Source organism: Rissa tridactyla, chromosome 7, assembly GCF_028500815.1.
Source record: "Rissa tridactyla isolate bRisTri1 chromosome 7, bRisTri1.patW.cur.20221130, whole genome shotgun sequence".
NCBI classification, from domain to species: domain Eukaryota; kingdom Metazoa; phylum Chordata; class Aves; order Charadriiformes; family Laridae; genus Rissa; species Rissa tridactyla.
Window position 1 is genome coordinate 37,376,858 of NC_071472.1, and position 11,855 is coordinate 37,388,712.

At 39.1% G+C, this 11,855-nt stretch overlaps 1 protein-coding gene across 1 annotated transcript in view; it reads left to right on the forward strand.

Annotated features, from left to right (window-relative positions):
* COL5A2 (collagen type V alpha 2 chain) overlaps positions 1 to 11,650 on the forward strand; it is a 113,510-nt gene extending 101,860 nt beyond the window's left edge. The window contains exons 46-54 of the mRNA XM_054209114.1: positions 274 to 381; positions 482 to 535; positions 2,191 to 2,298; positions 3,175 to 3,228; positions 3,939 to 4,046; positions 6,072 to 6,363; positions 7,181 to 7,368; positions 8,888 to 9,112; positions 9,998 to 11,650. Of these exons, the coding sequence (XP_054065089.1) occupies positions 274 to 381; positions 482 to 535; positions 2,191 to 2,298; positions 3,175 to 3,228; positions 3,939 to 4,046; positions 6,072 to 6,363; positions 7,181 to 7,368; positions 8,888 to 9,112; positions 9,998 to 10,144 (1,284 nt within the window). The 3' untranslated portion in view covers positions 10,145 to 11,650. The remainder of the gene's footprint in view (positions 1 to 273; positions 382 to 481; positions 536 to 2,190; positions 2,299 to 3,174; positions 3,229 to 3,938; positions 4,047 to 6,071; positions 6,364 to 7,180; positions 7,369 to 8,887; positions 9,113 to 9,997) is intronic.
* The last annotated feature ends 205 nt before the right edge of the window (positions 11,651 to 11,855 follow it).

The window sequence follows — 11,855 nt, forward strand, 5'->3', positions numbered from 1 at the left end:
ATTATAGATTTTCTGTTCGTTCAGTTAATTTGAATGGAGAACTTGTTCTGAAAGTGTGTCACAGCTTTGAACAAGTAGTACCTTTCAAAGGTGAGGAAACCTGGCTAAGAGTCTTAGAACACCTGCCTCCACAAACTCAGACCTGAGTTATTACAGAAGCAATATCTTTGTAGATTGTAATTGCTAGAAAATAGATTAGCAATGCTAGAGTCCTGTTGCTTTGGTCTAGTCCAGTCCTCGGTAGATAAGTAATGTTGAACTTATGTTTTGCAGGGTGATCGTGGTGAACCTGGCCCTGCAGGATTACCGGGTTCCCCAGGGGGTCCAGGAACTCCAGGTCCTGTTGGCCCTCCAGGAGATGCAGGTCAAAGAGGTGAAACTGTAAGTGATGCTATTTTTTTTTAATAGTTTGTTTATCAAAAAACTATTGTGTATGCTTTTGTGCATTCCTTCACATATCTTCTGTATGCGATCTTTGTAGGGTTCTCGAGGTCCGATGGGTCCCCCAGGTCGTGCAGGGAAAAGAGGTTTGCCTGTAAGTTCTCCATGGTCACTGTGGTTTTATCTGATGTATTTTTTACAGGGAAGTGTTTATGAGAAACTGAGCCCAAATTAGAATCACAGAATGACAGTGGTTGGCAGGGACCTCTGGAGATCATCTAGTCCAACTCCTCTGCCAGAGCAGGGTCCCCTCAAGCAGGTTGCACAGGAACGCGTCCAGGCGGGTTTTGAATGTCTCCAGAGTTGGAGACTGCACCACCTCTCTGGGCAGCCTCTGCCAGTGCTCTGCCACCCTCAAAGTAAAGAAGTTCCTCCTCCTGTTTAGGTGGAACTTCCTATGCTCAAGTTTGTGCCCATTACCTCTTGTCCTGTCCCCGGGCACCACTGAAAAGAGCCTGGCCCCATCCTCCTGACACCCACCCTTTAAGTATTTATAAGCATTGCTTATAAGAATGCTTATAAGAATGCTAAATAGGGCTTCAGCTTTTAGTGTTCTGACTGCAAGTGGATGCAGGTAGTCTTCTGAGCTGCAAAGCTGTACAAATCTGTTTGGAAACACTAATATTTCTACACTTTCTTTAAAAATACTTTGCAGAGAAATAACAAATGCTTTGAAAGCTTCTTTATTTGGAGTGTGTTGCTGTCCGGGTGATGGTAAGACCTGAGTTAGCAAATGGCTGGGGTCTGTGTTTGCAGTTCAAATAAGGAGTAAAAAAATGAATGCTGAACAAAAAAAGCAAATTTTTAGATAAAAACGGCAGAAATATAACAAAATCACCTGTTCCCATGAAACTGCCTTAATTCAACTCATGAGATTCTGACTTCAGTCCAAATGGAAAAACAAACACGAGCCATCTTTTTGTGTTACATAAGTCTTTTACAATCCAAGCTTGGAACAAAAATTAATTGCAAACTTGGGAAATTCAAAAGAATGTTGTCCCGTCCCTAAGCAGATGTCATATGAGAGACAGGAAAAGTTTATTGAGTAGTTAGTGATAATGATGCCATTGATAAACTATTTGGAATCTGGCATTGAGAAATTTAGCATGCAAGTTGGGACAAGAAATATAGAATTGAAAGCAGAAGCCATTTTTTCCAATGATTCTTGAATTAGTATGAAAAGTTTGGAACTATTAAAAATACCAAGAATGAAACTGTCATGGTAATTGAACCAGCTACTTGTACTGGGGAGTGTGGACTTTGTTGTCTGTAGTTAGGGAATGTAACTTCAGTTGTACTTTAACCATACTGAAGGTGAAAGGAGCTGTGAGACGTAAAGATGCAACATGGAGGATTTCATACTGAAAAAGTGCTTTATCATTATGAGTCTTTCATCTACAAAAATCATTTGCCATATCCAGTAAGGCAAAGAAATTTCTCAATCTTAAAAACTCTGTTATGTAAATTATTTAATTTAGTATTTTAGTATTTTTTTTGACTGCGTTATGAAGCTAAGTAGACTAAATTTACCACAACTATAATTAAGCACAACACAGTTTTCTGTAATTATTTACTTATTCTTTGGTAAAAAATTAAGATTCTTGGAGCTGCACCAACATCACCTTCTTTCCAGCTTTAGTGTGAAGGAGGCCTGAATGTAGTGTCTAGAAGAAAATGAGGGGGTTTTGAGGTTGTTTGTTTTTTTTTTTTTCAGTTCAGAATTTTACATTTCATCACTGATATTTACAGGGTCCCCAAGGACCTCGTGGTGACAAAGGTGACAATGGAGACAGAGGCGACAGGGGCCAGAAAGGACACAGGGGTTTCACTGGGCTTCAAGGTCTTCCTGGTCCTCCTGTAAGTTGTTCTGGTTTTACTATAATTTTATTTCCTTGATTGTCAAATAATGTATTTGGAACATAGTTATTTAAAATGGAAAAAAAAAAAAGCAGACATGAGTAATTGTTTTCCCACAAGGAGTTTGTGAGTGTCCCAGCTGTCTGTACTTGCTAATATTTTTAATGCCATTTTACAATGCTATTGTGTGATGAGGTAAACCTGTGCTTTGCCTGATATGTGCTCTCCTACTCTTGTTCCATTTGTGACAGTCCTACAGTGACCGATCACAGACCTGTCAGCACAAGATGGTAGCAAAAGCTGATAATTTGAGATAAGCACATTAGAGTGTGAAACGCTTTTTAGCAGTGTTTGAACTCTTTACAGTCAAGGAATCAAATGCAAAATGCCATGAGGACTTCGATAGTCACTAACTTCATGATTTCAGTGGCAATTGAATGGAAATGTCATGAAAAACTTAATTTTTTTACATTTGTTCACTGATCCTGTACAAGAGCTGGAAGTTTCATCATGCAGGAAAAGAAACAGAAAAACCCCAACATCCAAAGCATCTTTCCAGTTCATTATAGCGCTGTCAGTTACTCTTTTGTAAGCTAGTCTAATTGTCATGAAAGTGCGGCTTTTCTGCAGAAATAACTTGATATATAGACAAGCACCAGTAATTTCAATTAAGCTAAATTGTGATTACAGTTGTTCTCTTTCTGACAAAAGTGAACAATAGAATGAAAATGAATCATAAGAGGGAAAGGTACTACCCATTTTTCATGTATATTATAATTGTATTCACACGGAGTTGTGTGTATCACACACTAATTCTTTAAAAGGAAAGGAATGTGCTTTAAACGTAGAAATGATATGATAATTTCTTCTGTTTAGGGTCCTATTGGTGAACAGGGTAGTCCTGGCATTCCAGGCCCATTTGGTCCTCGGGTGAGTGTAATGTTTCAGGTTTAAGGTTTTTCTTGCTTGTTTTTTTTCCGCAATCAGGTTTCTATTTCTGCATCACTTTTATTTCACTGGCTTTTATTGACTTCAGTATCAGGTGGGATTACCCTACTATCTTTTGCTGAGAGACATTACCTTGTTTAATATAGTAAAACTTTGACATAATTGTAGTTTATAGCTAGATAAAAGGTCAATTCAGAATAACTACAGGGCTACGGTCTCTTCTTATAGACGCTTTTGCTGCAGCTGATACAAAGCCATATATGTGGCAGCTCTGCTAATTGCTACTCTGCCTTTCGCACCCCCATGAATGTCATTCACCCAAAAGTAAAGGAGAAATATGACTCCCTCAGATGTTCCCAGGTGACAGTGTACCTCTGAGTCTGTATACATGTGGGTGTACAGCAGCTACTCCAGTTGTCATAGTACCTGGAATTGAACCCACTTAAATGCTTTAGGAAAAAATATACAGCTGACCCAAGGTATATTGGCTGAGGGGACTGACTTCAGAACAGCAGCATTGAAGCTGCCTTCTTACTTTTAGAGAAGAAGAAAAAGGGTGATTTTGAAAAGTTTGGTAATAGACGCAAATAATTGGATTGCTTCCTGGAAAGGTGCTGCTTGTAAAGGGCTGTTTTGTATAACTTTGTTACGAAACGCGAAAATGCATTCCTTCTTTCTCTTACATTTTCTAGGGTCCTCCAGGTCCAGTTGGTCCTTCCGGCAAAGATGGAAGTCCCGGTCCACTTGGGCCAGTTGGGCCTCCTGGTGTTAGAGGGAGTGTAGGAGAAGCTGGACCTGAGGTAAGTTGATGGGAATATGGAAGGAAAAGGTTACATTCAAATAATGAGATTTTATACAGTCCGTTGCATCACTTTCTCGAACATCCATGAGTTCAAGACAAATGGTAAGGTTTGATACAGTTTCTCCAACAAATAGCCGGGGTAACTGTGTTTTGAAAGGGCTCGTTTTCATCTTCCAGACCTGTGACATTCCTGGTTTTATCCACCTATGCTCTCCTTTGGCCAGCTGAGGGCTACTTCTGCAGTTAGCTCACTGGATCCTGTTAGATCTGCAGTTCAAAATGGGTATTTGGCAAGTTGGGTCCTAAAACCTCAGGCTTAAGCATAGGTCAGTTGGTGTATCTGGAACCAGCACTTGTTCAAAGTCAGCCGTCCCGCAAAGGCGGCACTGAATTTTAACAGCCGTGTGGCTGATTGCCAGCAGCGGACTCCGTCATGCCTTGCCTTCAGGAAATCCTTCAGTCCAAATGAGCAGCCCAAACTCTACCACTCAGCTCAGCTGACCTTCAGTCAGATCTGAGGTTTACATACATCAACCATTAACTGATTCGCAACTAAGGAAAAATGGTTTGACCATTTTGGAAAAAGTCCTAAACCTTTGCTAAGCGCCCCAGGCATATTTCACATTTACCAATTCGTGATAACCTAAGTCATAAAATGTAAGTTATACTATCCCAAGAAAGATAAGTTAGGAAATTAGAGGGATTTGACAAAAGGGTGATCTGGATGAGCACGTGAAGAATGGAAAGACTGGTATTGCTTATTTTAGGAAGAAGTGGGAAAGGTGGAATAAAAGTGGAATAAAATAATAAGCAAGACAGAGAAGGCCGTTGCTGCTGTTTTTTTGTCTTGTAAGGCATGGTGTTTCCTGTGTTTATCGTGTGCTAATATCCACCCTATTTAATTTGAATTCCTGCAGTTATTGGTATGTCCACTTCTGCCGAGGCACCAAGACTCGAATGAATAGTCTATGGTAGAGCATAAGAATACAACGTGTACCAGATCCTTCCTCTGGGTAATGAGACAGTACACGAAATATCGCATACCTGTAACTTCAGTTTTGCTTTCCTTGGTGGCTTGCTGCAACTATAAATTGGAACCACAAAGCGAGAAATAGAAGTTAAGATTTCTTTTGTAAGGTGCAGTGCGTGTTAGTTTGGGTGTGCGCTCTGCAGTAAACATTAGGAGCACTGGTTGCGAATTCTGAAGTGATTACTCTCAAAGGAAATGCCCCATTCTGATATACCATCTGATGCACCAGAGCATCAAACTCACAGTGAAGGTATGTTACAGACTTTCTGCTGCTGAAGAAGAGCTGGTAGAGCCTGCGGGCGGAGATATTAACAGGTGCATTCTGTCTCAGGACTCAGTTACCTCCCCAGGTGTCACAATTCAGGTTGACAAAAGGACCTCACAACCCGTCATTGAGGAAAACATTCTCAGTCAGGAAAACACCTTCTCTGACGAGTAAGGATGATGTAGATTCTGTCTCACCTGTGGCCAGAAAGCTCAGCACTGTGCAGGACAAATGTAAAGGTATTTCTAGTGCCAAATTTTCTGTCCAGGCTTTACTAGTTGAAAATGTGCCTGAGGTGACTCAGGGGAAGCAGGAATTTTAGGTTGCTCTAAAAATCACTTACAGCTGTTGGGATTTTTGAGAAATAGAGTTATTAGGCAGGGATTTGAACAAGGAGGGACAGATGGCTTAAAAAATGAGAATGAGGCGGCCATTCTTTGGTGACTTTTTCAGCTGTTAAGTCTGAAATCAGGAGAAACAAAAAATTGAGCAAGGTATTAAGACAGGCGGAGAGGGCATGAAGCAGAGAGAATACCTCTCATCCAGTTCTAATCTCTTAGCTCTGTACCTGGAAATGTGAATTGTTTATCTATATTTGAGTTTTCCCTGCACATTAGGGTGATTGGCCGTGAAGTTTTGCTCTTTTATTGTCTGGCTTTGCTATCATTTTGCATAGTATTTACTCTGCTGTGCCTCTATGGCTTTTTTTTTTTTTTTTTTAACCTTAGGGTCCACCAGGTGATCCTGGCCCTCCGGGACCTCCAGGGCCTCCAGGCCATCTCACTGCTGCCATTGGTGACATTATGGGACACTATGATGATGCTATGGCAGATCCGCTACCAGAGTTTACTGAAGACGAAGCAGCCCCAGATGACCATAATAAAACAGACCCAGGAGTCCATGCCACACTGAAGTCACTGAGCAGCCAGATCGAGACTATGCGCAGCCCAGATGGTTCAAAGAAACACCCAGCACGGACTTGCGATGACCTGAAGCTGTGCCACCCATCCAAGAAGAGTGGTGCGTATAAGCACACCATCTCCTGCATGTGCCATATGATTCTGTCCTATTTCCAGTAGATACTTGGTCACTGGAAAAAATAGTGTAATACAGGTTTTGACAGTCTAAATTGACATTCACACTAGGAGCTTGAAAACTTTTTATACTTCCATGGAACACTACTTCTGGAAGTGTTTTTACCATGGAGCACCACTTATACGATGACAGAGCTAGATTGGTACCTAGTTGTGGTGTGCTTAAGTGCTATTAGCTCAAAACGTCACCTGTGGGTGTTTTTCATCCAGAATTCTCTGCTGCTGCTCCATAGTGCCAATTCGTAGGTGGTAATGCTCTAATGTACCATTTAGGACTTTCCCTAATTTATATGGATTACCAGTGATAAATCAGAACAGACTGGAAGATAATTTGTGGCAGGCCTTCCCAGCTTTTTCCCTGTTTCTTTACCTCCAACATCAACATTAGGAAGGGATGCCATCAGTTTCTCATATGTAGGGAAAACTGTCTTCTACCCATTGTGTGTTCTTTACGCACTTCGAGTGTCCAGGAGCTTTGCAATGGATTTAAACAACCTTAACCTTGAACAGCTTTCAAGCGTGCGTTCCCCAGTTTTGAAATATTTGAAATACTGATCAGCTTGTATCTTAAAGTAAGATTATAGTGTATACCTGATGCACACGTCAAAGCATGCATCAGATGATGTGGAACATTGTCTTGTTTTCCGTGTGTTTTGTACTGTCATGACATACTTTTTCTTATCTCCCCAGTTATTTCAAGAATCTTAATAACGTAATGGAATCACATTTTATGTTCTTTGTAGGTGAATATTGGATTGATCCTAACCAGGGATGTGTTGAAGATGCTATTAAAGTGTATTGCAACATGGAAACTGGAGAGACCTGCATTTCTGCAAACCCGTCTACTATTCCACGTAAAACATGGTGGGCCAGCAGGTCGTCTGACGTAAAGCCCATTTGGTATGGCCTGGATATGAACAGGGGATCACAGGTAACTAAATATATTTAATGTCAAGAATCTACTTCTATGAAACTTGTTTCTTTCTGGTTTAGAACTTCATCTCCTGTCTGTGTTATAACTATTGATTGACTGGCTTATATTCAATTGGGTGTTACCGTACAGTAAGTATAGGGAAGAGCCGGGAGAAACAATGCAGGTGCATCTAAGGCAGGATTGGCTATAAGTATGCCATTTCTGAAAGAGATTTATTTCTCTAGATCCCGAAAACATCAACTTCTCTAGCAGTCTACTTTAGTAACTCACTACCCTTGTTCTTAAAAAGTGTACTTTTACCCTAATACATGATTTAAATCACTGCTGTTTTAATTGAATTCTACTCTTTTTTTTCAGAAAGTTCTTTACTGCTAAAAAATACAAAGCTTATTTTATAAATCCACTCAGCTAATTCCTTTTTTAAAAAAGTGTGATTGTTATCATATGTGTTAGAATGCTCAAAGCTGAATGCGTCAGTCTCCAGGCAGACAAAAATTCCACTCTTTTAGCTTTCTGTTGGGCTTTCCCTGTGTGGTAACTTTTAAAAATCAGCTTAATGATCCTGCCAAATAACCGAAGTTTATGCTATGCAAAGTATATAATAAATTTACAAGCTTTCGCCATAATTATTCCTAGTTCATAAAATTAAAAGCACAGAGAATATTTTCAATTGTTATTTCATAGGAAGTAATTAAATATCTTTAAAATAAGTATTTGGTGTGTAAAAATAACAGTGCTGTTATCAGTTGGATTCCTGATGATGGTTCAGAACTTCAACAATTGAGAGCAGATGTGATATTGAGAGCAGATGTGATATTGATTGCTTTTATTGAGATGCTTTCACTTATTATTAAATTCATGAGAACTTGCCATGACCCGAGATGTCACAGTTCATGTTTAGCTGCCTGCATACACCTATGCTCTTTGGAAGAAAAAATTATCTTCAGCAGTATTATCAAAGAGTACTTAATTTTTGAAAACACGGTCAGATTTGATAACAGTATGATCTGTGCAATAGTCATATGCGCTCTATACAGATTCTAAATAATAAGTATGTCTGAGATTGCTGAATAGAGATAATATATTTTGTAAAAAATGACAGTATTAGTGCCTAAGATTTTCTTTTTTCCTTTGAAAAGGAAAGAAGACTTTTCTTATCTAGTTTGAGGTTGCTCTATGCACTATTTCATGCAGAAGGTTTAGTTCCTACTGAATCCCTTTTTGAAAGAAGGCAGAATTCATTCCAAAACTTGGCATGTCTGCGGAGACCCACCTGCCTTTCAGTTGTTCAGCTGCAGAGCTTTACGGTCAAAATTCTCCTATTACAGCATGTCTACATTTCTTTGTCCTCAACTGGCAGCAAATTACAAAATAAACCATTCTAAGATTTTATGTAATAGGGCTTCTGCTAGTCACATCTGCAAAGGGTTACGATAATGACAGAGGTTTCTAAAATTCATGAACTCTTACAGAATTTTCTTGTAATATATGTTCATCTGTTTCTTTATCTTCATAGTTTGTGTACGGGGATACAGCTGTCACTCAGATGACATTCCTCCGCCTCCTATCAAAGGAAGCTTCCCAGAATATCACTTACCTTTGTAAAAACAGTGTTGGGTACATGGATGACCAGACTAAGAACCTGAAAAAAGCTGTAATTCTGAAAGGGGCCAATGACCTGGAGATCAAAGCGGAGGGAAACAGCCGATTCAGATACACTGTTCTGCATGACAGCTGCTCTGTAAGTTTGGGTGTTTTGTCATTTGTTATAGAGAATAAGGACTTTTGTCTTCTGGTTTCAGTTCTTCCTTGATTTAGAAAAAAAATCTGTAGAATGGGGCAATCAAAATGCTGCAGAATTTCACCATGAATTGTAGAAGTAACTGGTCAAATAGGTATTTTACTACAATTCTAGCTTCACGTAGTAGAAGTCTACATTATTCAGAGGATATTCACTAATTACTAGTTATTGTGAGCATACTGAGATATGTCTCTTGCCATTTTGCATTTTCCAGTGCTTGTGTGCCTCTGTGTGTAATCACACAAAGAGGTCAGGAAACCTCAAGCATTTGTCTGCCCGATGGGTAAGATTGTTGCAGCAATACACTGGAGGGAACCCCATGGTACTATGACTGACTGAGTCAGAAAGGAAAATGTTCTCCCCAGAAATTCTTAGTGGGCATAAAAATGAGCAAGTTAGTCATGTTCGTTAGCATTCTCAGCCCAGCCCAAGATGCTAGCAAAATATTTCTAAAATTGCTTTTGCACTTGAAATAAATTAGAGTATTCTCTGTGCTTTAAAGTAATATAGCCCAAGAATATGTGCGCAGGCGCATATTAAAACATAGAGAAGAAGAAAAGAAAAATCAGTCCAGCTCGAGGGGGAAATCCTGCTGTGTCAATCTGACAGGTCTGTTCATCAGTGTAAAAGCAAGATATGTACATTTTAAAATAACCAAGTTGCAGTACAGGCCGGGGGGCTGTTGCTCAGTGAAGATACAGTGAGACCCTTCTGACCTGTCAGACAGCCAACTCGCCAGCTGAGCTGGGGTTCAGACTGTTTCTGATACGAGCTCTGGCCTACGTTTTGATTTATTTTTTTTTTCTTTTTTTTTTTCCCCTCCAGAAACGTAACGGGAACACGGGCAAGACTGTCTTTGAGTACAGAACACAGAATGTGGCACGCTTACCTATCATAGATATTGCACCGGTGGACATTGGCAGTACCGACCAGGAATTTGGAATTGAAATTGGGCCAGTTTGCTTTGTATAAGAGGAAGGGGGGAAATTAACACGCTACCCAGCAACAGCAGCAATTAAACACATGAACTTTGATTGAAGTTAATCCTGAGACTCTTGAAGTAATGGCTGATATTGGATCAGCATTGTATATACGGTTCTTTTTAAGTGCCCGGCCTCCTTTTGAATATTTATTTTACTTACAAACCTTCTGTTTTAAATGATTGAAACCAACTTTTTAGTACAACAGTACAATTTTAAGAGGATTGACGACCACCTTTTAAAAGCAATATGAATCTTTTCCTTGCTCTTGTTTCAAATTATTTTGAAATTTACAGATATTCAAAATAGATAGTTTTAATGTGGGACTATGTAAAGCTCTAAGGATTATTTCTTTTGCTTGGATGCATACTGAATAACAGAAAAAGTAGAGCACTTTTGTCAGCCGCTGGCTATATTTCAATTATACATACTCCCTCAACCCCAGTTTGTCTTCCTGTGGTTGCCAGTGTGATAGTCATTAACAGAAATCTGTCTTTTGTAGAAGAAAATCTCTTCAGACGAGATCATCTTAATTTGGCATTGTCTTTCCTGCACTTTTCCATGTAATAGTCTGCTCAGAAGAGTATTCCGTAGCCACGATTAATTTATGAAGTAAAAATACTCCTGGGGTAAATATGAGTTTTCAGTAGGGGTGTCCCATATCTTAAATTTTAAGGCCAGACTTCACTTCTCACAATGTATCTGTGTAATTCTATTAAATTGTCCTTAATCTTCAAAATACATCTTAAACCCAGTACTTGTTGATTTTCCAATACTTGCCCATCTTAGAAGCCATTACGTATCAAATTATACAGATGTCTTATATATGGTGCCAATTTATGTATGTTGCAAATCATTCACATGTATACCAGACCAATTGTTAATAAAGAGAAAGAAAGGTTAGACATTCATTTTTTTTATCTGACATCCAGACATGCATCACCAGGAATTTGATTTATTGGCCTTGAGCTGTCAAGGCAAGAAAGTTCCATCATTTCTTAGCATGAGCTACCTCATCTCTGGAAGTTGGGATGCATTTAATATTCCTGTTTCTATTTTAGATATTAAAAGGTGCTATGCTTCTGTTGTTATTTCGAGAAAGGAGATAGGCAGGGCAAAACCAACAAAAAAGTGATGGTGCTAAATGACTCTGTAGAAGGCTGATGAAATAAAAACGCCTACTGTCAATGTAATTTTCAGAGCTTAGCTGTTAGGCTTATGGTGTTTGAGAGAACAATGTTACAGTGCATTTATTTGTTGGTCATACATTATATAGAATGTTTTGTACCACTAACATGCTTTATTTTGTAAAGTATGTGGGTACAAACTTACGTAGTCTTTTTGTTTCTTTATTGCATCGGTGCTCTCCACGTTTTTTGTTTGTTCCTTTAAAAAAAAAATAAACAGCTGGGGCCATCCCTAAAGAAAGTCATGCACATAGCTTTATTCATGTATCTTTGCAAAGCATTTAATTAAATACATGCTTCTTGCTATGTAAGTGGTTTCCTTTTTGTAGAATTCCTTCTAGTATGTCCCATATCAGTTCGTTTCCAGGAAATTAAAAACAGAAGTATTTACTTTTGGTTTGTTGCTATTTGAATAACTCATTTGCAATGCATTCTCCTGGAGTATATTACCCTTAGGAATATAAAGGTATTATGAATGATGCCCTCTGTGCCAGTTTTTACGAGATAGGCGTCAAT